Source organism: Festucalex cinctus, chromosome 3 (genome assembly GCF_051991245.1).
Source record: "Festucalex cinctus isolate MCC-2025b chromosome 3, RoL_Fcin_1.0, whole genome shotgun sequence".
Classification (NCBI taxonomy): Eukaryota; Metazoa; Chordata; class Actinopteri; order Syngnathiformes; family Syngnathidae; genus Festucalex; species Festucalex cinctus.
This window is the reverse complement of record NC_135413.1, coordinates 5721668-5748561: the sequence shown is the minus strand read 5'-3', so window position 1 is coordinate 5748561 and position 26894 is coordinate 5721668. Positions and strand designations below refer to the sequence as shown.

General features: G+C 39.1%; 3 protein-coding genes across 10 annotated transcripts in view; 2 read left to right on the top strand and 1 right to left on the bottom strand.

The window, feature by feature from the left end:
- Window positions 1–6539, top strand: part of LOC144015512 (uncharacterized) — a 35406-nt gene extending 28867 nt beyond the window's left edge. The window contains exon 6 of the transcript XR_013282739.1: window positions 6385–6539. The gene's annotated coding sequence lies outside the window, so the exon portion shown is untranslated. The remainder of the gene's footprint in view (window positions 1–6384) is intronic.
- mlycd (malonyl-CoA decarboxylase) lies at window positions 4187–19048 on the bottom strand. Its single transcript, XM_077515563.1, has 5 exons — window positions 18226–19048; window positions 13924–14036; window positions 13647–13803; window positions 12492–12644; window positions 4187–5020 (listed from the first exon to the last, which is right to left on the bottom strand). The coding sequence occupies exons 1-5, from the start codon at window positions 18760–18762 to the stop codon at window positions 4475–4477; spliced, it is 1506 nt and encodes a 501-aa protein (XP_077371689.1). The 5' UTR covers window positions 18763–19048; the 3' UTR covers window positions 4187–4474.
- LOC144015506 (DNA topoisomerase I, mitochondrial) overlaps window positions 18307–26894 on the top strand; it is an 82331-nt gene continuing 73743 nt past the window's right edge. Inside the window, exons 1-3 of one of the 8 annotated variants that reach the window (XM_077515559.1) lie at window positions 18307–18590; window positions 18657–18896; window positions 19698–19817. In XM_077515559.1, coding sequence (XP_077371685.1) covers window positions 19711–19817 — 107 coding nt within the window. In that variant the 5' untranslated portion in view covers window positions 18307–18590; window positions 18657–18896; window positions 19698–19710. Of the gene's footprint in view, window positions 18591–18622; window positions 18897–19354; window positions 19624–19697; window positions 19818–26894 lie in introns of those variants that run through there. The other 7 variants (XM_077515557.1, XM_077515552.1, XM_077515558.1 and 4 more) reach the window with 7 other exon arrangements.

Here is a 26894-nt window from a genome sequence, read left to right as displayed (position 1 = left end):
GTTAGTTTTGGAAACATAAAATGTAGTTTGTACGGCCCTAAGGTGACATGGTAGGAAAAAACAACAACTTTGCGTTCCCTCGCAAAACATTTTGCGTTCTCTCGCAAAGTTTGCGAACGCAATCTTTTCGTTCGAACGCGAAGTTGTTTTGCGAGGGAATGCAAAGTTGCTTTTTTCGCCTACCATGTCACCTTCGCTGCGCCGTAAACACTTCCGGGTCATCTTCCATGTGACCAAAAGCGACGCGTAAACAAAGCAGTGGGAAAATACATGCTCCATCCTAGTCGCTTTGGGAAAGCTTTCCCACTGTTTTGTTTCATGCTTACAAACGTTCCATCCTTGTCGCTTTTGTTCACATGGAAGATGACCCGGAAGTGTTTACGGCGCAGCGAAGGTGACATGGCAGGCGAAAAAAACAACTTTGCGTTCCCTCGCAAAACAACTTTGCATTCGAACGAAAAGATTGCGTTCCTTCGCAAACTTTGCGACACCCTCCCTTCTTATTTTGACCATCTCCAAACATTTTTGTTTTTGTTAATTTATTTTAACTGAGTCAAATGCCATTTTTAGCATATGTTGCGGGCTACTGAAAAATGGACGGCGGGCCACAAATGGCCCCCGGGGCCGTAGTTTGGACACCACTGTGCGAGAACATACATACAGAAGGCATTGATATGCAGCCTCTGTACTGTAGAGAATGGTTGAAGCAATGGTAGTATTACAAAAATGGCCAGCAGGTGGCGACAGATAGAACACAATATTTGGTGGTTCTTGCAAAATCAGTCAAAATCTAGTAAAACAGCCGGCAGCAAAGTGGGGTTGTTTCAGTGAAAATGGCTGCGAGTGAGTGAGTTCGTAGTCGAGACACCCTTCTCGTCATTTTGTCAATATTTCAAGCTGGACCAAACTGTAATCATCATTCCGTCAACGGGCTTCCGTCATTGCTAAATTACCGCCACTATTGTAAGACTTACATTAAATTTCATGGGCGCAGTCTGTCAATTGTCAGTCCGTCAATGTTATTTTAACCACAGTTCTGTCATGCTAAATTACATGAACAGTCAAGGGACTCAATACATCCCCTTTTTAGGAGCAGCTGTTCAATAACTTGTAACCCACAACACAGGTGTGCTGTATCAATGACGGCAAAGACAAATGGACCGATTGGCCCTACACATGGATGCATGATCGGCGGTGCACAGCAGTCGCCAATTGCCCACGTCACATGCATAGCTGACTACATCATCCCCAAAGGGAGATCCTGCAGATTAACTGTAAAATACGCACAATGTGCGTGCCAATCTCCTTTCTCGAAACCCAGCGAGTCAATTCCACGATTCCTGTGCTCTGACCTCCCTGATTTTAATGTAAATGAAGGATGCCACATACAAGAATATGTTGTGAAAAACAAAATCCTCAGAACATCCTGGATTACAACACCTGCAATCGAGCTGTGGACCACCCAGGGGTGGGCAAACTCGGTCCTTGAGGGCCGGAGTCCTACAGGTTGTGGATAGTATGATTCCCTTCTCCAACACAGCTTATATATGAAGCTCTGCATATGCCTGATAATGATCCTGTTGATTGGAATCAGCTTGCATTAGAAGAGGGAACCCTCCAAAACCTGCAAGACTCCGGCCCTCGAGGAATGAGTTTGCGCAAACCCTGAGTCCTAGACAATAGGTAAGCACAATTATGCATCAAATTGCTAATTTTATGGATTTATTTAGATGTTTCCCTCCTCCAACACACCTGGTTCAAATGATCTGTTCATCAGCAAGCTCTCAGAAATCTGATAATGATCCCAATCATTTGATTCAGGTTCGAAGAAGGAAACTCAACAACATGCAGGATTGCTACCCTCGGGGGCCTGAGTTTGAGACCTATGCTGGACAAATGCAAGTGAATGCAAACATCAACTCAGCTGCTTGCACAACACAAAAGAGAATATAGAAATGTGTGAATGTGGAAATAGTTCCGCAAACAAAAATATGTATTTTCACAAATTAGCTTAATGAATCAACTTGGAAATTACTGTTAAGCCTGTTTGCTCAGTATAAATTCTTATTTTGGAACCTTACATTAACATCAGTACGATTGAGTGCTTCAAAATCATATCATTTGTGCAGTTGTTTTATAATTAACTGTTTTAATTAAATTCAAAACAGCGATAAACACACAAAATAGTTTTCATTAACGCTGTATAAAGGTGGACTGAGAATCTCAGTTGTGTATATATGAACCCCCCTTGCTCCCTCAGACCTAGCAATTCTGTCAATGAAAATTGAAAGGAAAAAACAAAACAAAACAAAACAAAAAACAAGACACGCTTCATTTGTACAGCCAAATTTTATTTACAAGCGACCAGGAATGAATGTGCACATCAATGCTATGCCCTTCCTAACTAAGTTATCTTTGTCTGAATTGCTGCACTAGGCGGTGCATGTAATTTTCAGAGCAAACTGTGATAATCAATTGTAATCAGGCGGAAAGTGTTTCCTCAAAGATGTGTCAAAAATCAGACTAATAGAATATCGTGTTTGTCTGTGAAGCCATTATCTAAATCTTTTGGAAAAGGAAAAAATGCAGTAGGATGAGAGCAAACAGAAGACTGGTTAAAGTCCACAAATTTAGAGTTAATACGAGATAATTCTTTTTTATATGCACACAAAGGGCAAACTACTGTAGTAAGAACGGAAAGCAAGATGATTCAGGTTGGGATGTGATTTGGAATTTCAGCGTTAGAAGCTTTTTTTTTTTTTAATGAAGTTCACCGCCTTGCCTCTCTCTCTCTCTCTGTGTATCTAAAGACTGCCTCTGTCAGCCCAGTGTTCCCTGCACAGATTTATATATTTCTTTAATTTATGTTTGAAATCAACTTCAACATGAAACCAAGTTGAATATCATGTTAAAATAATCAAAACTCTGCTATCAGGTGTGCTGCATCTTAACTCGTATTGCTAAAATCCCTCCAGTGAGGAAAGGTTATATCATTTCATTTAGGACAAGATGTGTCGATAAATCAAATTTCAGTGCTGTAACCATGCAGTGAACAAGCAATTTGTCTTCTTAGTCCTACGGGGAATGCCAGATGGACAACTTAAAATAACAAAACTATTTGTTAAAATTATTTAACTGTATAGCATACATTTTTTTTCTTTTGCAAGATTCATTAGATAATTAAAAGCTACAGTTAATTTCCTCAAAAACTGCTTTGCGGTTATTTATATTGGACATCTTTGGGCATAAGTTACTTAAATAAGAGAAGGTATAGAATATGGCACTGCTTTTCCCATGGTAACCCTGCAGTTCATCCCACTCAATATAAAACGGTGTGACAGCCTTCTTTGCATCCCCTCCGCATGTTCATGGAGCACCACGGCTGTTTGAAGAGCCAAACAGGTCTCTCAAGGGCATCCTTTAACCAACAGTCCTTTTTATGGTTCTTTATTCGCCTCCCCACTTCCTCACAACTGAACACCATCAATCTAGCCATTTACTTTAATTTTATTTCTCACTCCATTAGTTTCAGGACATAGAGCAGCACTGAGAGAGAAAAGAGAGGAGGAAAGGCATGGTAAGAAAAAAAAAAAAAAGTTTGGCTCCTTGGAGACATAAAATGTAATTTCACAGTCAACTTGCTGTGATGTATTATTTCACAACAATGGGGTGTGGGCTGATATGAGCCCTCCTTGGAACCTGCACAGACCTGTTAGAACATCACCGATGGCTCTCTGGGGGAGCTTGGTGCTGTGTGCGTCAGTAAAATTATCTAAAGAAAAAGGGGGGAATTACATCAAGTGGAACCTTCCAAATGCTTCAGGAGAGAAATTGTTGAACTATGAAGGTCACAATACATAGTAAATGTTCTGTCCTGTAGTAAATGTTCTGTCCTGACCAATGTTTATTGTCTTGGTCTGACATACTATACTGCCAAAACATGATTTATGTGGATATTGATTGCTTTGCCTACATGCATTTCAGACAGATAGGAAAATAAAAGTCTCACATTGCCATGACATTTTAGCACCACTAACGAGACGATCATCTACATCTTTTGTCTGGTTTCTGGAGGATATTCCCAGTCTGAATTCATTTGTTGGGAAGGTGAAGTATGTTAAGTATAACAGCCGGTGTTTGTGGACATAAAAAGAAACCCCTATTGTTTTTTAAGAGACAGTGCAGCCAAGTGTAAGGATCATTTATTCCAGTAGTTGCACCGCTTTATTGTTCCTACTTCACCATTACACACACTGTTATCCTGAAACATGCTAAATCGTATAAAGATGTGGGGTGCTTCATTAAGCTGCAGTCCCTCATCATCAAGTAAGGCAACCAGATGCAAAAACCTAACTTATGAATGCACTTCAAATAACAGATGGGCAAACTGTATTAGCTGGTGTCTTCTCATCAACCTGTCCCCTTAACCAAACAAGAGTGTTTCATCATGTGGGTGTTACTCTTGCACATGGTCTCAGAGTTTACTGTTCTTCTGAAATTGTGACACCAATCCGAGAACTTGATCCGATGCCACGATGACTTTATTCTGCAGGTAAAGTGCACTGTTTTTTGATGTCTCGTTCAAGAAGTAACGATAGTTCACCATAATGCCGCAGGAGTTGGCCACACCCTTTGGGCTGGTGTCAGCGTGCCAGTTAAGGCGCCACAAAGTAGCGCCATTTTGAAGGTGGAAGTTGGCCACTGGATTAAGTGCATAACCCCGCCTCTTCTCCCCGTAGAGATACCAGGCACAGAGTCGCATCAGGATAGGCTCCAGGAAACAAGAGAGACGTTCCGAACGCATCCATTGGCTAGTGGCGATTAACTCGCGAAGGGCATATATTGCACTGGTGCCTGGGGATAAGTCAGTGGCTTGTTCCACTTGCTGCCACTCCTGCTCAGACAGGAGGTCTAAGCCACGACCTTCTTTCTGGTATTGGTTGAGGAGGCCTTGGAGCCACAAGGAGAAGCCAGGGATGGGGGAGAGGCTGGAAAACTGGGCCATGTGGGGAAATTCGCTCTAGAGGGAAAAAGGCAAATGAAATATTCATTAACTCTTTTACCGCCAAAAACGTTTAATAACGATGAGTAAAATCACAATGTATGCCGCCATAAACATTAAATGACATCAACTACGTGTTTTTTTCTTCTTTCCATCTGTGTGTGTGTGTGTTTTTTTTTTAAATCAATAGGCAGTGCAATGTCTAAGTGGAGCGCTGCCTGGTCAATGGGGTGTGAAATCAAAAACACCCACTAACAATGGCCAACAGATGGCAGCATTGTATCTTTTTTTTCAATGGGCTGCCGCTGTATGGAATTACAGAGTAACATGATGGAATCTGATGAAATCTGATGAAATAGATCAATGAATGATCAAAGCATTTGTCACATTAAATCTAATTCACAGCTCATCGCTAAACAAAAAATATTAGTCGCAAAATCACTGTTGTGGGGAAAATTTATCTTTTCACAAAAAGCTTCTATTCTCCTTATCTTTTCACTTTTTGCTCAATATTTTCCTTGAAAGAGGAGTTAAAATGCTCGAAATCAGCTGCCACTGTCGGGGTGTGGCAGAAAAAGAGTTAAATAAGAACAATTCCGGAGGGTGGGAAAAAAAAGGTTATCTATCACAATTTTCATGCATTTATCTGAAACTCCACTTCTAAGAACCTAAATTTGGGTGGCAAAACTCAAAATGTTCTTGTGTGTGCTCTGACTTCCAGTCTTCCACTTTATGATCCTGCAGATGGAGATGGATGATCCTCTATTTTATCCTCATCCCCGTTCAGTTCTTTTCCTCAACAGTCACTTGGACTCTCGCCTTCCATTTCTTACACTCCTCCCCATTTATTTTACACTGTCCAACTCTCGCACTTTGATTTAGCTTTCTTGTAGACCCATCTTGGCAAGCTGGCATCTTGGCTGGCAAGCAAGCGTGATGTAGCCGAGGTGATAAAAACCACAGCTAAAAGAGCAAGTGCCAGCCATCTTTAGAGAGTTAACTTTCTGTCGTTTTGCTGTATAGCACCCCTGAGTTAGCTTTACTTTCTATCAACAAGCAGCCTCGTGCCAGCTCTCTTGTTATATCAGGATATTTCTTCACTCCAAAGTCTATTTATTTCAAAGTGTGTGATTCTGGCAAGCGCCTTTGGAAATAATGCTAAAAAATTGTAATACAGATATGGGACTGTATTTGAGGCAGGAAATTTGTGGAAAATGAAACTTGAGCAACTGTGCTTTGTAGTAGCTTTTTTTTTTTGCACCATCGACCAGCAATATTTGAATTTGACGGACCGGCATATAAACAACTCACCATTACACTGTTTCATTCATGTGCTTATTGAAAAACATATGTTGTACCCGCGGATACAATTTTTTTTACAGGGTAAGTATTCTTTGGCACAACACCACCACATGGCAACGAGAGTGACTCTGACAATGACGAGAGGGAACCTGCCGTGTTTGATGGAGAACTTGCCCAGCTCATTTCGGATACAGAAGATGAGGACTTCGTGGATGAGGACTGATCAAAAGTAAATACTTCAATAAAGTACAACTGAACTTAATTTTACTTTCTCTGCCTTTTTAAAAACATACGCTAGGTATGTTCGCATGAAAGCATGCTACCGTATGTTTAAGCTAGCATATGTTTTACCATGCCTGCGCCCAATAATAGTGTGCCTTATGTGTTTTAAAAACAGAAATAACACACGTAACTGAGACTGCGCCTTTTAATACGGTGTGCCGTATGGTCGTGAAAATACGGTACATATTCTCCATGTGTCAAAGCAGTTTTGAAGGCTAAATCTTCTCATTTGCAAATGTGTCATATTGACATCATAAAGTAGTATGCAAAGAGAAGGCATGGTATGAAGAACCACTTGTAGTGATTAGTGTTGTTCCGATACCGTTTCTTTGGCTTCCGATACCGATTCTGATACCCAGCCGATGCCATACCGATACCTGTTTTTTTTTTTTTTTTTTTGGTCAACATGAAAAAGCTGTCCTGCCATTGGTTCAGAGCATTCAAGGGCCAATAGGATATCTTAGATCGGCTTGCGGTGAACATGTCACATATCAGTGAATGTCGTGCACGAGCAAGATGCAAGATGCTACATCCAAAGTCTTGGAATGAATGGTATCGGCATGTTACTTGTTAGTAGTCACCGATGCCACTGTTTTAATGCAGTATCTGCGCCTCTGCCGATACCAGTATCGGTATCGGAACAACACTAGTAGTGATATACCTGTATTTTAGGACTGCTGATATGGACTTTTAAATGCAGATTTTCTTTTTCTTGGAATCTTCTTTTTCCATCTCATCATTTGTCATTTTTGTTTTTCATGAATAAACTCTTGAAAAACTTAGTTTTAATCACTTTTGTTAGATTGTAGGCTTACTTTTTTACTATACAAATACATGATTGAGACAAGCGGTTTGATGTCTGATAAGACAGACAAATGCAACAGATTTTCTAAATAAAACTTTGACTCTGATGATCAATATTTTTTTCAGGCACTCTGTGTGGCCAAGTACCAAAAGTTCTGGGTACCAGTCCACGACCTAGTGTTTGCGAATTGCTTCTGCTTTACGATAGAATTCAGTCTACAAAGACAAGTGTAACCTCCTTCCCTCAGTTTAGATTAGGATTTACCAGTACCTTTTCTTTTCCTGTCATCCTCTCCATCATCAATTTGGTCCCTGTATGAGTGCAGTGATATTCTCTTCACATTTGCCTAAGGTAAAGTTTGGTTTCAAGATTCTATGCTGGGCCTCTGACTGTTAAAATTTATGTAGCTCCTGAGCTAAACCAACACTCACAGTACATTACCAGTATTAATGTCAGGAAAGAGCCAACAAATACAATTCACCAATCTCCTTGAAATAAAAACTCAAGTGCAATTCAAAGCTGAGAAAACTGATTTTATGAGGGCACACTACAAAGATGAATTTTCCCCATCTCTTGGGCATAGTGGCACCAGATGTCCTATTCATTCATCATTTCACAAGTGCTGGCAAGTGTGGGCTGACATGAAGGGCTCTCCTAAGCTTATTGAGAAGGATGAATGGAATTTCATTACAGCGACTATGTGGTAACTACTGGTTTGTCCATTTTTATTGATCTCTGTATGTCAACAAACACTCAAATAGTGGGAGATTAAAGGCATACTTGACTCAATGAACCATTTTCAGCAGTAAAAGTTAATATTTTGTCCACATTTAATTTGATAACTTCATTATTTTTCATGTAGAAGTATTACCTTTAAAAGCACATTTCTCCACTTGGTGTGAACTAAAGATTACATCACCTGTGCTGAGGAAATAGGTAACAACCAATCACGGCTCACCTGTTTTCTGGGTTTGGTCAACAAACTGAACCATGATTGGCTCTAAAATCATTCATATGAAAATACTATGTCATATTGATCAATAATTAATTTATAATAATAATTGTTTCACTTTCAGATGTATTCAATTTCTAACAATATAGACAACCAATCAAGCTACTGGTTAGTATAGGCAACCGCCACAAAGAAAAATGGGGGATTACTGAAAGGCGGTGCGCATTCTTATTTATTTCCATGCAACTTGCATATATTTTTACCACAAACTTTACGATGTTATCTAGTGGTGTGTGGAGAGAAGGTATAGTCAATATAAGGTATGTATTTGGCCGAGGGTAGAGATTTAGACCCTACTGCAGTAATGCTTGTTGATGTTGACATTTTGGTGTCTCTTTCCATGGATACTGTTGACATTTTTGTATCTCTTTCCATGGACACTGCTCAGTGCGACAGAAATGCCATAAATGTATGGGCAGCCCAATGGGAACGTGAAGGGGAAAAAAAAATAATAAAAAACCCCTCAGTGAATAAAGTATGGTTAAGTCGTTATGCTCGCATCCCCTTGCTGTTTGTTTTGGGGAATGCTTGTTGCGCAATATTCTGCAGAGCTTCTGCTTACTTACTTAGAAAACGTGGCTATGGTGCAGAGCCAAAAGTTCGCAATGCATCAGGTTTCTACATTAGTGATTAATCATCGCCTCAATAGGAGTGAAAAAGCTTCACTTCTTTCTTTATTCATCGCTTTGCAGCTAAGAGTAAGCAACTTCGAAAAGCAAAATATCAAGCAACTTAATAAGTAACTGGAGTAAAAATATGTGTAAGGGAGGACGACATACAGCCACCGTAAACCTGAAATGAAGTCGGAACATCATTGCACACGTCATCCATCCATTTTCTTGACCGCTTACTCCTTACAAGGGTCGCTGGAGCCTATCTCAGCTGGCTCTGGGCAGTCGGCGGGGTACACCCTGAACTGGTTGCCAGCCAATCGCAGGGCACTCAGAGACGAACAACCATCCACGACTCACAAGCACACATAGGGACAATTCGGAGCGCCCAATTAACCCGCCATGCACGTTTTCGGAATGTGGGAGGAGACCGGAGTGCCCGGAGAAGAGCTCAGAGAAATATATTACAGTAATATAATCAATAGGGGTGTGAATTGCCTAGTACCTGACGATTTGATTCGTATCACGATTCATAGGTCACGATTCGATTCGATACCGTTTAATCCCGATACGAATGTATAAATCGATTGTTGCGATTTTTTTTAAATTCAAATTTAGAAAATACTAATCAATAAATTTGTACAATGTAAGATCTGAATGAAAATATATTATTTATTTTTCTGAAACTTCAGTCTTATACATTTTGTTTCTCATGTTTGAACAGCATTGAAATAAAATATTAAGGCTTAATGTTCCATTAATGTAACATTATTTCATGCTTAAGGTGTGAACCCTAAGACGTTTTGGTGAATATTTTTCTATCAAAAATGGATGTTTAAAAATCGATTTGGCCGCCAATTGAATCGATTCAAGAATTACGCGATGTAATATCGCAATATATTGCCAAATCGATTTTTTTTTAACACCCCTAATAATCAATATCTAAAATATAAAAAAAACTTTACTTGTGTTTACTTGGAGAATTTTCATTGTTTCAGCGGCAATATTGGATATAAGAAATAAAAAAAATAGCATCTCCAGTAGCAAAACAATCCATTCTATGAGCAATGTTCTGTTTATTTGAGTGTTATGTTAATTTTGACTTTTGAGAACTGATTAATCTAATTGAATGGACTTGCTTTCTTTACTATAGTTGAAAACAGAGTAAGTAAAGGCAAAGTAGTACTTAGACATCGATATTTGAATGGATTATGGAAAACTAAACTGAAAGCCTGTTGTACGGTGTTCCATTTAAAATATCAGCTGTATTATTTTGAGTTCACACTGCAACATGGAGTGCTAACTTGATTCTGCTTTGAGATTTGCATAAGTGATATCCTAATTATTTGTTTCATCACTGTAATTCTTTTTCTCAATTTCTCTTCTCTAATGGATTATATAATTAAAACTATCCAGAAATGAATAATGTATGAAATTATTATTAAGACAAACATTATTTAAAAAAACAACCGATTTCGAGCATTTTAACTCATCTTTCAAGGCAAACAGAATATTGTGTGTGTATCGTGGATACCACATGAAAGATTGCATTCCATTCTTTCATTAGAAAAAAATGCATGTTTTTACCCTATTCAGTTTTTTAGTAATCATTTGAAAATAGGTAATTTGAGTTACATCAAGCGGAAATTTAAAGAAAAAAGAGAAAAGCTTTTTGTGAAAAGATACATTTTATGCACAACAGTGACTTTGGCACTAATATTTTTGTTTCGTGACGCTCTGTGAATTAGATTTAATGTGACAGGCTTTGATCATTCACATAATCTTTGAAAATACAGTCTTCCCTCGCTATAACGCGGTTCACTTTTCGCGGTCTCGCGGATTTTTTTTAAGTGCAATTTTGCATATTTTTTTACAGTAATATACCCATTTTATAAAATTTATGAAGGTTTGAACATTGTCAAAGTTTGAACAAGAGAGAAATGTGATAACATGTAAATGCCTCAATGAGAAAAGTGTAGAAATTGTGCGGTCGCGGATTTTAGAGCCTTAAAACATTTCTAAGAGTTGTAAAACATAAAGCTAACTACTTCGCGGATTTCATTTATTGCGGGTATTTTTTGGAACCTAACCCCAGCGGAAAACGAGGGAACACTGTATTGTATTTCATCATATCAGTCATGTTTCATTGTAATTTGTTACACAGGGAGCCCATTGAAAAGAGATACAATGCTGCCATCTGCTGGCCAGAGTTAGTGGGTCTTTTTGGTTTCACAACCCCAATGACAAAGCAGTGCTGCACAAGAAGTTGCACTGCCCACTGAGGAAAAAAATATATAGTAAATGTCAATTAATGTTTATGGCGGCCTGAATGAGATTTTAGCATATGCCAAACATCTTTGGCAGTCAAATAGTTAATTTAAAATATTTTTTTTAACATAATTTTATATTGTGATATATATACTGTCACCATGAAGGTATGCAATTGATATCGTGATATGAATTTTGGGCCATATCACCCAGCCCTAATTTCATCCACAGGCCCACATTTAATCAAGTGTATTGTTGTAAAACAATATGTATACTAGGGGTGTTAAAAAAAAAATCGATTCGGCGATATATCGCGATACTACATCGCGCGATTCTCGAATCGATTCAATAAAAAAAAATCGAATTTTTTTTTTTTTTAAAGAGCTCAGAATTGTTCATTCGGTACCGATTTAACGTCTTATCATCATTGCCTTTTTTTTTTTGTGTGTGTGTGTGTGTGAATCGATTTTTAAACTTCCATTTTTAATGGAAAAATACTCAACAAAACGTCTGACTTCGGGTTAGGATTCACACCTTGAGCATGGAAGAATGTTATATGAACGGAACATTAAGCCTTAATATTTTATTTGAATGCTGTTCAAACATGAAACAGATTACAACCTCTATAAGACTGAAATTTCAGATAAATAAATAATACATTTTCATATAAATCTTACACTCTACAAGCTTACTGATTAGTATTTTCTAAATTTGAATGAAAAAAAATCGCAACAATCGACTTATAAATTCGTATCGGGATTAATCGGTATCGAATCGAATCGTGACCTGTGAATCGTGGTACGAATCGAATCGTCAGGTACTAGGCAATTCACACCCCTAATGTATACCATATATAATGCATTTTTATCGCTTGGCGGCACGTGGTGTGGGGCTGTGTCTCGCTCGCTTGTAACCCCAATATGGATTTGCTGCACGTGTGAAAGCTTCCGCGCATTTTGATTGGCTATAATTTGCAACATCACATCGGAGGCACTGCACAACCAGTGGCCGAGACTGAGCCACTGCATTTGGTGGTTTATGTGCTCCATTTTGAGCACATACATACATACAAATACGTACACATTACCTGCAATTTTGCAGGTAAAATCATCTGTGAATTGCATCATTTAGAACTGTCGATGGATAGTTTGGACATAGCATCTCCTGTAAAATCAACTATACAACTACAATTATCCACAGTGCACCCACCTGCAGTTCCCGCACCACCCTCTTGATAAGATAGTTCCCCAGCTCAACACCTTGTAGACCAGCTTGGGTGGATGAGATGGAGTAGAAGACTGCTGCATTTATCTTGTTCACATCTTCCTCCAGGTCAAAGGTGGAAAATTCCCGAACAATACACTAAGAAAGGGATCACCGTTTAGTGTTAATTTCTGCACCGAGATGAATTTGAAATATAAGTTGGTAAGCCACAACCTCACAAAATCGTTGCCTTTTTGACATTATAACAAAATGCAAAAAATAAAAATTGTACTGTTACATAGATGTCACTGGAATGCAGTGTTCAAATGTAATAAAGTGCTTACAGCTTTTACTATTTACCAATACAAGGGCTGTATCAAAAAATTAGTCTTTGCTGTGCAGTGTTTCTTCTAGAACAGCAATTACTATTCTCGTTTGTCACCCTGGGAACTGTGTATGGTGGCCGGCGACATGTGGTAATTATTATTTAGTGTTTCAGCGTGGGACAGCCACAGGCCAGAAAAAAGGACCGGCCGTTCACGATACTCGAAATTCGTGATGGTGTGTGGTCGTGTTTTTCACTATCCATCCGAGTCACGCTGCGTGCTGTACTCCCCTACCTTCCAACTGCTTTAATTAGAAATTTGAAGGAGTGGCAGCTAGGACTAAGAAGTGGCAGGCCCGAATGATTGTAGAGGAAATTATGGTAAATAAATGATAACGCAGTTTTAATTGAAACTGTAAAGGGTTATTGTTTTAATATGTTTATCTCAATTAGTAGCATGAGAAATTGACTTATGGTAGCAGAAACAGCTAGTAGTTAATTTCTGATATGTTCAAAATCTGAGATTGTCCATTGAACTTTAGATGAATTTTACTGAGTAGATGTTATGCTGTTAGAAATTGGTATAGGTAAAGCAACTACTTAAAAAAAAAAATATCTGCAAGCCAAAAACATACATGTAAATATCTAAGTATATGAGCTTGCTGACAGGGTGGCCATTTTCTCAAGTCAGCACTGTAGGGGTTACTCTGAGGTAAGCCAGAGTTGTGCTTTTAGAGCACAGTGACTTAATAACATTGCAGAACAACATAATACATTTCATTTTTTTTGTGTGTGTGTAACATTGAGAGATATTCTCTGAAGCCATTCTTTCTAACCTGTATTTTATCTGAGATTTCTTCTGTGAGGGCTACGTGCAGCACGACCAGAGGCTCTCCAGGCATAGCAGCATGGGTGAAGGCATAGCAACGACGGTATGGCCCCACTCTGTGTTTCAGATCAGCCCAGTTCCGAACAGGGTGCACCGCCTCATACCTGACAGAAGATGTGTAATTCAATTGTTCACTTCCCAAGCTGAGCTGCATGATTCGGTTGTAGGCATTTGGTCATCATCAAGGACAGACTCCTAAAATAACATTTTGAAGAATGTCTTACTGGCTGATCTTTTGCAGGATCTCACAGGGTGACTGCCAGGTGATCCGCTCTAGTCGGAGTAGACCTACAGAAAACCACTCGGACAGCAAGCTCTTCAGAGTTCCATTCAGGTCCTAAGAGAGAGGATGGTGACTCATGAAGAGTTTCACTCTTACATAAACCTTCAGTTAACTTCTCAAAATTTACATGTCTAAAAAAAATAAATAAAAGTACTGGATAATCAGTAATGTAAAACCACGATCATCACATGCAATTCAAGAAACACAGTTACTTAACCTTGGTCATTAATTTTAGTTTGTTTAAATTCTTGTGATTTTGTCCAAAAAAAATGACTTTTCCTTTAAAGTGTGATAACTAAGTCATTTATGAATATTTTTTTCAATTCCAACCACTCAAAATGTTCAGTGGCACCAGAGCTATCTATACATATAGTTTTATTTATTTATTTATTTATTTTTAATGCCCCTACGGACAAATAATAGTAGCACTATTCTAATCGCAACACTAACTATGTTGTACATACATAGAAAATAAAATTCAAATTTGAATATTTCATATGACATAGTTAGAGGGTTGAATAAGATTATAAGCCATGAAAACAGATTTTTTTTTTTTGCATGACCAGTTTTTACACAATGGCAGTTTTCTGAATAGAACAAAATTCTTGTGATTTTGTCCAAAAATGGCTTTTCCTTTGAAGTCTCATAACTAAGTCATTTATGAATATTTTTTCCATTTCAACCACTCAAAATGTTCAGTGGCACCAGACATATCTATACATATATAGTTATTTATCTATTTGTTTATTTTTAATGCCCCTATGGACAAATAATAGCAGTATTATTGTAATAGCAAGACTAACTGTGCGGTACATATGCAGAAAATAAAATTCTAATTTGAATATTTCATATGGCATAGTTAGAGGCTTGAATAAGATTATAAGTCATGAAAAGAGATTTTTTTTTTTTTGCATGACCAGTTTTTACACAATGGCAGTTTTCTGAATAGAACTAAATTCTTGTGATTTTGTCCAAAAATGGCTTTTCCTTTGAAGTGCCTTAACTAAGTCATTTATGAATATTTTTTCAGTTTCAACCACTCAAACTGTTCAGTGTCACCAGACCTATCAATACATTTATAGTATTTATGTATTTATTTGTTTTTAATGCCCCCTGTGGACAATAATAGCAGTATTACGCTAACAGCAAAACTAACAATGCTGTATATGAATATATACAGAAATTCAAATTGTAATATTTCATATGCCATAATTAGAGCCTTGGATAAGTCAATATGTTGTAACAGCAGAATTTTTTCTTTTTTTTAAGAATATAAAGGTTAAAAAAAAAACATCGTAATAACACTGATTTTGATGGCAGAAAGTAAGAATCTAGAACAAATGTGCAGAATTCATGAACACTAAACAACAATTACTGAAACGAACAACTACTACTAACAAAACTACTTTTTTTTTTCATTTCCCATCAATTTTTTTCCCATTTTCATTCATTTTTCATTTTTGTGTCATCAAGTGCCAGTGCCTATATACATCAAAGATCCATTTGAACTGAGGTGTCATCCAATGCCAGTGACGGTTATAGACGTTAAAATCCATTTGAATTGAGCTGACATCCAATGCCAGTGATGGCTATAGACAAAATAAAAATCTATTTGACTGGTCTGGCATCCAGTGCCAGTGATGGTTGTAGACGTCAGTGATCCATTTTGCCCCCATATGTTATTTACCCACTTGCAGTATTTCAATATTGGATTTTTTTTTTACTATCACTCACTCAAAATGTTCAGTGGCATCAGACCTATGCAACCCTATGTAGTTTTTATTTATTTTTTATCCTCTATAGAAAATAATCATAAAAAATACAAATAGTTATGTGCTACAAGCCTGCAGTTACACGCACACGCACGCACACACGCACAAGTTCACGTGATTGTCACTTCATCCACACACAGACGCAGGCCTGGTCCATCAATTCTGACCATGACAACTCGTTTTAGAGCAAGTGCGGTCACTTGACAAAGACATACATCAGCTCCGCCAGCTCAAGCAAAAATGATAAGTAGCGCTCTAAGCGTCACCTGGTGTATTATAGCATTTATGACTTTCAAGTCATTTTTTTTTTACTTTCCACCTTTAGTTTAGGTCAGACGGAAGGGATAATTTAGCTAATGACGACAAAACTTCTCTGTATCGTTCAAATTTTAGTAAGAACTGGTATTTCAGTAAAACGCATTGTGGCCAGAATTGTCACTTTGACCACACACACGCACAAACACCCAAGTATGGTCCCGTGGCAAAGACATAAGTCAGCTCAAGCAAAAATTCTAATTAGCTCTTTAGCGCCTCCTGGTGTATTATGGCTTTTATGACTTTCAACTCACATTTTATATTTTCCACCTTTAGTTGAGGTGGTACTGAAAGGATAAAGTGGAAAAACATCAGAAATGCACGATAACACATCAAGTGTACAGTACATCAAAAATTACGAATTATAATGGTTGCCTATGCGTCAAAAAATGGCACAATCACAAGAGTTTAATTGAAATATCTATCTCCCATTTGCACAAACATAGAAACTTCAGGATGGCGCCATTTTGAACCTCGCCAAATTTTGAACTTCCCCAAATTCATGTCGACTCCCTAGTATTTTGTTTTCCAATGCTTTTTCTTTGATGAAAAACAGAGAATGGACATATAACGCCAAAGGGTTTTAAAAATGACAACCCTGTGCCATGGGCCCATTGTTGTATGTGTGGTGCCTGTATGCTGTTTTGAGTCTTCTCACATTATGAGTATTGATGTTTCTGAGCTTGCAATATTTACACAGGAGCCTCAGCAATAAGCAACTTGCCATTTGAAAGCAGGCCCGGTGCCCTTAAAAGGTCAGACTTCATATTTAAAACAAATATCTTGCAAACACACAAACAGCTATATTCATGAATCCACACTCAGGCACACACACAGACACACATAGTTATAAAGATAGCTCCATAGGTTGACTTATTGACTACAGGTTCTTTGTCAGCTATAGTAATATTAGCAAGCGCTACTCAACTTCGGTCATGCTGTGTGTTACAATGAAATTGTCAGCATTGGAGCAAATACAACCAAAGTATGCTAAAAGGACATATCAATCCAAATGACCATATCAGTATGCAGATACCTTTACCCTAGTTAGATGGGTGCCACAGATCCACCCCGGGATTTTGAGTAGGGGCAAAAAATAGCCAGCCTGATACGAACGTAACACACACCACCCACTGACGTTACTAACACAGTAGGCTGCAAGATTAGTTAGAATGCCAATTACGCAACAAAGGGTAACCAATGCCAATTGTGTGATTCGCCCAAAACAGCATGTGAGTTACCAAAAAGGTATCATTATCATTGGTTTGATTTTTATTCCATGTACAACACTACTGATGCAGAGCTGGGTGTCTTAAAGTGCTTCATAAATAAAGTTTGGTTAAAGTGCATGACCTAAAGTATGTGCCATATGTGATGCCAGAGATGAGGGGAAATCCCAGTTACCTTACAATAGACAAAAGCAAGTGGAATAAATACAAGTTACATTTAAAAGGGTCATAAAGGGTCAGTGTTTAATTGCAAATGACTACAATAATCTCGACACTATGACATGTAAAACTGCTTGTCTGCTAGTTTATAAAATTTAAGCAACACAAATGAGGCTACAATTCACTCCACACATTACGATAGATGCCACCATATAGCTTACTTTTATGCAGGTAATGACTTTGTATCATTGAGTTTGACTTCGCTCAAATTAGACATGCTTGCAATTCGGCAACTGAAAACATATGATTTGGTGTGGAAATATTTTACGTTAATAAATTTAGTTAGATTGCATTTGACTGGGGTAAATCAACCAAAAATATACATGAAAACAAATACAGTATACTCAAGAGTTATTAGAAGAAATTCGCAGGTCTTTAATCTGTTTTTTTTCTTTTGTTTGATCTTACATACGACCAAAACTCTCTATGAAGGCAGCAAACTAACTAGGGTAAAGGGCGTTGTGGCAGCGCTTTCTAAAATGTGAACCACGTGATTCGGCCTTGTTTGGGGTATGACGTTTATTTGGGTAAACTGCCCACCGCCGAAGTGGTATTACCCATATGTGTGTGTCAAACTACCCTCAAATACTGTATTAAAATAAACTGATAATTCCGTTTAGCCTCTCACATAAAGGTTTAACAACATACAATCCGTATGTCTTGACTCATGCGAGCACCCGTAGAAAATGTAAACAGTCCATGCTTTACCCTCAAGTGCGAGCTTTCGCTGCCTTTTGATGAGATGATTTCAAGCACGTCGGCTCTCAGGTCCACCAGAAACTTCACTCCCCCTTCCACTCTGCTTATGTGGTTAAGCAACTGTTTATAGCGGGGAGTCAAGCTGTACCGAAGTCTGTCCTCAACCTGCAAAATGGTTGACAAGTCCCTGAGTTGGGTGTGCAGAAGCTTCCTAGCAAATTCCGAAACGCTTTTATGATCAACTCCAAAGTCACGTGACAGCTTCGCCAAGAAATCCAGTTTCTCTCCTGTGTCTAGACTTTTGTAGAAATGCATGAACTCCAAGCTGTTGACTTCTGGGGGAGGGGGAGATTTCTCCCTTGTTTCATATGTGGGTAAGGGAGACACGACTCTTGCCAATATTTCCTCCATACCAGTAACGGCTCCCCTTGTTGGCGTAGATAACCAACGGCAGATGCCGAACTTCAAAGCAGCTTTCCGGACAGTCCGGCGTTGCCAGCACTTCAGACTGGCACGAAAAGCATAGATAACAGGTTGGGACAGCATCGCTGGGAGGGATCACTGCTTGTTTAGGGACACAACAGTTGATCACGTAGACGGAACTGTTTCCGGGTTTCTTAAAGAGACAACTACTTGAGGTCGAATGAGGACAGTTTCTTTCATGGATGTGGGCCCCATATGTATGTAAAATTCATTTGGCTATCGGTTACATTTTTTGCATTATTTGATAATTTGGTGTTTTTAGCAAGCACCTAACAATAAATCAAGTATGATTAAAAACATGGCAACGAGTTTAGCTCGTAAGCACGGAGTATTAATATACCATTGTGCATACGTTCCATTCAAACCAACCTTTTTCTCACAGAAACACAATTTTATATTCAATTTTCAAGTAATAGTTCGCGTCGTTATAGCTCACAAGCTAGTCGCAGCTTGTCCCTATATTAGTACAAAAATGCGGTTTAACCTCATTATCTTTATTAAATTGCCACCGGCCTGCCAAAAAGAACAAAATCATGGGGTTTTATTCTTACGAGGCACAAGTCTGCAAAGTTTTTATAAACTACAACGAAAAACTGCTGTAGTTTCGCGTCAATATACAGTTGGAAATTGATCCAACCTGGCAACCCAACTCCCTTGAGCCAATCACAAATCCTGTCGTGTTATGTCTGCCGCTTCAACATTTAGCACAACACAGATGGCTTTCGTGTTTGAACCACGTGAATAGTTTGCCTATTTTTATTTTTTATTTTTTTTTAAGCATGTATGTTGGATTTTCAAGTGTGTAGAGAAGCGTTTCTTGCGTCGGTTATATGCATTTTTTTTTAAACGTAAAACCCCATCATTTTATGAAGTAGTAATTGGCTAACGCCGAAAATGCTTATGTTATCCTAGTGCGACTGAGTGGTAATTAATAATGATTAAATACATAGGGCGTTTTTTTTTTACCTGTTGATTCACATGCCATCTGTTTCTCGAAGGAACTTGTGAGAGATGGGGGGAGAGAAGGACGCCTTAAAAGACAAGAACGCCAAGCACAAAGTCACTAAACTTAAGAGGCCAAACGACTATGAGGTTGCTGGACCTGACGGTGACACTACGTGAGTAGAGTCTTTACCACAAATACGTACAGAGAAATTCCATGTGACATCTGATATTTTTCACGATTCATACATTCACTAATTGACTATTTCGAACTTACGTCACAAGTCAAAATGGCGGTCGACTCACTGAAAGGAAGCTCTCCGCTCATTGAAAAGAATTTGAATTTGGATCGTTGTATTTTCATTTGTGCAGGATTAGATTTCAAAATGTGATGAAATGTTGTTTGGCTACTGTACCAATCTGCCTGGTTTGTATGCCTGTCACAGGCAAAAGCAATACAGTATGCTGTTTGTTTATATTGTGCAAGGATGTTTAATGAAAATAATAATTGGAGGAAACTGGACTGGATATGGGGGAAATCGAAATTCCAACCCACAACATCTGAAAGTGAGGCAAATTTGCAATCTATAGGCATGACACCTGAGTGCAAACTATACAAATAAAAGGCACCATCTAATGTGCACTACCAGTCAAAGGACTGGACTCAGTATCTCATTCAATTGAAGTAAAGTGACTGTATGCCACTCTGCAGTCACAGTGATCATCTCAATACAGAATAGAATAGAATGCCTTTATTGTTTGTCATTAACGTATATACAACGAAATTTGTCGCACTGCTCCGTTTGGTGCAGAGTAAAGGTAACCAAATATGAGCAATAGAATAAAACGGAATGAAATGCATCCCGTTGGCAGATTTGGAAGCACAAGAACATATGTTAACTAGTGCAGAAAGGTGGTAATTGACAAATTAGGTAGAGTGAATATTAGGGGTGTGAATTGCCTCGTACCTGACGATTCGATTCGTATCACGATTCACAGGTCACGATTCGATTCGATACCGATTAATCCCGATACGAATTTATAAGTCGATTGTTGCGATTTTTTTCATTCAAATTTAGAAAATACTAATCAGTAAGCTTGTAGAGTGTAAGATTTATATGAAAATGTATTTATTTATCTGAAATTTCAGACTTATAGAGGTTGTAATCTGTTTCATGTTTGAACAGCATTAAAATAAAATATTAAGGCTTAATGTTCCGTTCATATAACATTCTTCCATGCTCAAGGTGTGAATCCTAAAAAAAAAAAAAAAAAAAAAAAAAAAAAACATCGATTCTGCCGATTATTGAATCGATTCGAGAATCGCGCGATGTAGTATCGCGATATATCGCCGAATCGATTTTTTTTTAACACCCCTAGTGAATATGTATATTGCACATAAAGAATAGTGTGACTGCGGCGTGGAGTTTCACACGATGAATTATATTCAACATTTATAGTTGCAAATAAAGTGTATTGAACAGGGTTCGACATTAACAGTGGCCTGATGGCCCGTAGCCACAATGTGACTGTGACGGGCCAGCTGAAGTTGACGAATGATTGCTCGAACGGGCTACCACTGTAAATTTCTAAGGCCAATTTATTAACTCGCCAATTTGGCAATTTTATGCCGCTTTTCCAGAACAGTCCACACAGAGTCAGCTTTGGTCGTCCCGGGCGTTTCCATGTGACTTTTTCGGGGCCGAGCAGATACAATGGAACCACCTTTTAGAATTATATCTGAGGTGGTTCTGGAGCGCCGGTCGTCTGGGGCAGAGCAGGGCCATGCCGTCACTGCCTGTCATATGATTGGCTGACATCGACGCAGCAAGCAAGTCTGCGCCATACGCCCATTTCCTTATTTCACGCATGCCCAGCCGCCGTACATCGCCAAAGTAATAAAAATACAATATATACAATTAGGGATGTTCCAAAAAATATCGTCTGCGATATTACCGGTGTATTTTTTTAGGTGATAATAATCTCAGGTTCATCAATACTGACACTTTTATAATAATTTTACACAGACACAAAAAGGAGAGAAAGACACCGTAATACCTTTTAACACGCTAGCGAGGAGAGCAGAGGAGAACTGTGCCATACAGTTCAAACCTATGCTTCTAAAACAGTCCCTCTGCCCCCTCTCTTTTTATTTGGATTGCCTGGCACACAAAATGAAAATAGGGAGGGGAAGCGAAAGAGATACTGATTATCTTCTCCATCCAGGTTCTTCTTTGACGTTCGATCATGACTTTGCAGAAACTCAATAAACATCACGTTTCATGCAAGGGCACTTTCGATTGCCAACGGATGCGTAATTTTGGTCTCCAGATCTTCAAGAGCAGTTTTGCTCTCGCTGCAAACACTATGAATGATTATGAAAACTTAGCAAATGTATGATAAAAACAATATAGTTAAATCAATCAAATCATCTTCTGCAAATCACACTTGTTAGATAATTATTCTTAATTCAACAATTATTCTATCAAATAATTTGACATATCGTGAAATTGACGTGATGACGTAATGCGTAACATTATACATCTTAGTATCAACTTGGACGTACACGTGTCGTTCGCTGCGGCACAAAAAACAATGTAGGAGCGTGTGAGGCTGCAAGAGCTTCAGCCAGTTCTTACAGCCAATGGTGTCGCGTCTTCGACAAAGTGGGAGTGAGCTTTGTCGCATGGAGGCTGTTTTGCTAAAAGAGGTTAGATATAATGCTAAAAAAAAACAAAAAAAAAACGACAACAACCAAAAAAACAATCGTTTGCAAATCGTGCAGGAAAACTGTTGCTGTAAACATATAAGCAGCTTGTGTGGTTAGGGGTGAACAAAAGTTCATTAGACGCACTGCTTATGGGGGAAAAAAAAAACAAAAACAACACAGACTGGTTGGTTAATACTGAAGCGGTCGCGTATTGTTTGGCCAAGATCAACAATCCGCGGTGTTTATTTTACCGTGACCGATAATTCTCCATCTAATTCACGTGAGTTTGTGATACTAATCGACCGCTAAGCTTATATACTCTCGACGAGAAGGCACGTTTCTATCGCGCAGCGCCCTAAAAGTGCACATTTGTGTTATTCAAACCCGCTAGTAATGTTTACAAGGAAACGGCCTTTTTTTTTTTTTTTTTTTTTTTTTTTTTTTTTTCCAACAATACACTTGCCTGCGATGTACGAAGCATGACGCCACAATACTGGCTGCTACTGTATCATTGGCGACCCCCCCCCCCCCACCTAACATCACGAGACTCAACCACACAGGAGAAAATAGTGGACTTTTTTGACTCATGCAATTTGCCACTTACTTCTGAAGGTATGTGCTTTCATTGTATTTGCTAAGTAAATGTCCTTTAAGCAGTTATGTTATAATTCGCAGAGTAAACACTATCTGGCCTGTTTTTATTTCCATTTTATTCCATTACAGTTGGTATATTTACACTTTGTTTACATTTCAATTCTGGAAAAAAAAAGGTGGCTTAAATATTTACATTTTAATATGTACTTGTGGATGGATTTTTAATGATTGTGGTTAAAAAAAAAAAAAAAATCGCGTGTACACACACCGCTCACCTGGTTGTGTGTTCCCATTCACTTGAATGAGATCTCAAGCCGCAGCAGAGCCCTGCTGCTCCCCCGGCCCATGTTAATGGCTCCCGCCTTGGGGATCCGCCTGGGGGTTGACGGGCTGGGTGGCCGCCGGAGATGTCCGATGAGCCGTTGACCCAGAGAGGCGACCAGTTAAATGAATGAGGCTGAGATCTCCATTCAGAATGAATGAGCGTTGGTGTCGAGCTTCGCGAGGCGGTAGTGAAATTAAGATTGCGGTATTTCATCCATGGTGGTCCATATGAAATTGTAAATATGGTTCAATGTTGGCGCGACTTGCCACTCGTAAAATGTTATGGCAGAGCTGCACGCACTGCGAGTGTGCAAGCTTGTCTTGGACAAGTGGCATAAATATTGCCGGTGCGACACACCGAGGCCCAGAGACGGCGCAGGGGGCTATGACCAAAGGAAAAAAAAAAAGAAAGAAAGAGACAGAAAGAAAAAAAGAACAGAAATCTGAAAAAAAAAGACGGAGTTATTTTGTAAATAGAGTAGCGGGTCTCGGCGGGTCAGTCACGCTGTGGGAGGAGAAAATGATCAACACAATTGCCTGACTTTGGTATCTGTCACTTGGGATTTACACCGGTTGCGTGTGCGGTCTTGTCTGCGTGCTCCGGACGCGTCAATATTTTGGCCAACTCTCACCGGCTCCCACAGCTGCGGTCCGGCAGCTACGTCGCCGACCACTTCCCGCCGTGTCTCGCGTGACCACGCGCGATCATGTGGCATTAAAAACGACAAACACACAGTCTGCGCTCAACAAAGTCTGTGCTCAACAGAGAAGCAGAAAGAGAGGTGGAGTTTTATTATTTTGTGGCTTTCCACCTCCAATATAAACCTCTCCTCGTCCATGTTCGCTGATGTCTAAACCGTGAATGAGCACCTTGCACGTTGACTCCAGGCCCGGCTACGCCCACATCACGTTTTGCTGACATGCTTGCAAAATAGGAGCTGGCGAGTGTTTTATTCTGAAAGGTAACCGGAAATTTATTTTGAAACTGCGTCAGTCTTCCTGTGCCGCTCGATGTGTTTTGTGTTTGCTTTCCATTTGCCGGAGGCCGACGGACGCGGAATCCAGCAAAAATAGAAAATAGGTCTATCCGTGCGGAAGGGCTGCGGCACGCCGCAGCTGAGACGCAGTCGACACGCAACGCACACGCAAGCGGTGTAAATTGCACCATTCGAATGCATGGAATCTAATTGGTTGTGTCGCCGGAACGCACCGCAGCCGCACTGCAGCCGCATCCGGTATAAATCCCGGGTCAGTCATGATGAGTCTCTGACATGATGCGAGTTGCGAGGGAAAAAAACAAAGGTAGTAGCTAACAAAGGTGTAGCTAGTTTGTGTGGGCCATCATCGTCATGCAAACTTAAAAAAAAAAGAAAATGGCGTACGCAAAAAAGAAATGACAAAAAAAAAACATGACGTTAAAGCTAAAAACCCTCAAATAGACATGATAGATGTGGTTTCAGTCTAGGCCATAGGTGTCAAACTGCAGTCCTTGAGGGCCGCAGTCCTGCAGGTTTTGGAGGTTTCCCACTTTCAAAACAGCTGATTCATACTTAAGCTCATCAGCAAGCTCTGCAGGAGCCTGATAATTATCCTGATCATTGAATCCAGGTACGATGGAGTAGAGAAACCTTGAAAACATGCAGGACTCTGGCCCATGAGGACCGGATCTTGACACATGTGGTCTAGGCCATGAGTCAAAATCTAGTGTCCCGCTCCCACCGGAGTCGAGCAGTAGCTTGCCGGCAGCTAGCTCCATCGCAGAAGGGTTGACCCTCCAGTTGCGTCCCGCTTCTCTCGGCGGTCAAAAGGCGACAAGCGCAGCCTTCTTGACGGTGACGTGCAGCCAATCAGAAAGCGAGGCGGCGACAAAGACCGTGGGAACTCCAAAGTCAAAAGAGTCATGGCGAAACAGAAAGTCCGTTCTTGCGCTATTTACACTCCTTCAAACAACGCCTTTTCTTTTTATGCCACTTTTTTTTTTCAGCCAAAAACAAACCTGGAGACTTTCTGTCTAACCAGGAAACATTGATTAAAGAAATCAGTTCGTGTGTGATGTGTTGATTGTGGCATGTGGCTGCACAACACACACGGTGCATTCAAAACTTTGAGGTGATTTATTAGTAGGGGTGTGAATTGCCTAGTACCTGACGATTCGATTCGTATCACGATTCACAGGTCACGATTCGATTCGATACCGATTAATCCCGATACGAATTTATAAGTCGATTGTTGCGATTTTTTTTCATTCAAATTTAGAAAATACTAATCAGTAAGCTTGTAGAGTGTAAGATTTATATGAAAATGTATTATTTATTTATCTGAAATTTCAGTCTTATAGAGGTTGTAATCTGTTTCATGTTTGAACAGCATTAAAATAAAATATTAAGGCTTAATGTTCCGTTCATATAACATTCTTCCATGCTCAAGGTGTGAATCCTAAAAAAAAAAAAAAAAAAATCGATTCTGCCCTTATTGAATCGATTCGAGAATCGCGCGATGTAGTATCGCGATATATCGCCGAATCGATTTTTTTTAACACCCCTATTTATTAGTATTATTATTATTTTTTTGTCTTTACGTGTGGCATCTCTCATAGTTTGGAAGTCGGCCGGCAATTTTTAGATCTTGCCCTGTGAACCAGGATTAACATTCCGATCATGGCTGATAAAAGCCTTTGATCACAAATAGTCTTAAATTGGGCGGGGATCGCTGTCTGTGCCTGTAGCAGACATTAAGTTTATCTGTGCAGCACACTCAGCATTTAGTATTGTATTTGTCTTTAATCATTTTATCAACAACTGCACACGATGCTAAAGTATCCCTTCCACCCTTCTTGGTTGTCTTAATGAAGTTCGTTATGTGGGTGCCACCCAGTCTTCAATGGAGACATCACAGCGGGTGGAGAAACTCCGGTTAAATGGGAGCTACTCCTAAAATGTACTTGACAGTTGACACAACATTTTTGCATTGAATTTCATTCTTTGCACTTGCCTTGAAAAGAACGTGTACAACCACATATTTTTAATGAGACTTTTTATGGTCACTCGATGTTTTTTTTTGTTTTTTTGTTTTCCCCATTTTATTGAGGGATGTCCGGATCATACTTTTTTGGCACCCAAGTCAGAGTCTTTGATATTAAGTAGGCCTATCTGCCGAAACCAAGTCCCGGTCTGATAACTTGGCAAAGAATGAAGGAAAAAAATTATTTCTCAAATTGAATGATATATACATTGATGAGTGAACAACTCAAAATGTGAATTGGTCCAACTCAGATTTGTTTTTTGCATGTCGTTTTTTTTTGTTTTTTTTAGTACTGAAACTCTTTGTGGGTTTTTAGATAAATGAAATAAATAGAAGATAAATAAAATTAGCAAATACATGAACTATAGCCATGAGATTTACATTTAATTGAATGCTAGCTTTTTAGCACAATACACATCTATTGTCATGTACCGTAATTGCCTGGCACCAATTTGGTGAAATTGCCCAATATAAGCCATCCACCCATTTTCTTAACCGCTTACTCCTCAAGCGTCGCGGGGGTGCCGGAGCCTCATTGAAAACACACGGATTGTTACTATTACAGATACGAATCGTTAATCAAAATAAGTCTTATTGACAGTGA

Coding starts and splice junctions, on each gene's coding strand:
- mlycd (XM_077515563.1), bottom strand. CDS start 18,762: ATGCTGTCCCAACCTGTTATCTATGCTTTTCGTGCCAGTCTGAAGTGC. Junction 13,804..13,923: donor ATCCTGCAAAAGATCAGCCA/GTAAGACATTCT, acceptor ATCTTCTGTCAG/GTATGAGGCGGTGCACCCTG. Junction 12,645..13,646: donor AAATCTCAGATAAAATACAG/GTTAGAAAGAAT, acceptor TCCCTTTCTTAG/TGTATTGTTCGGGAATTTTC.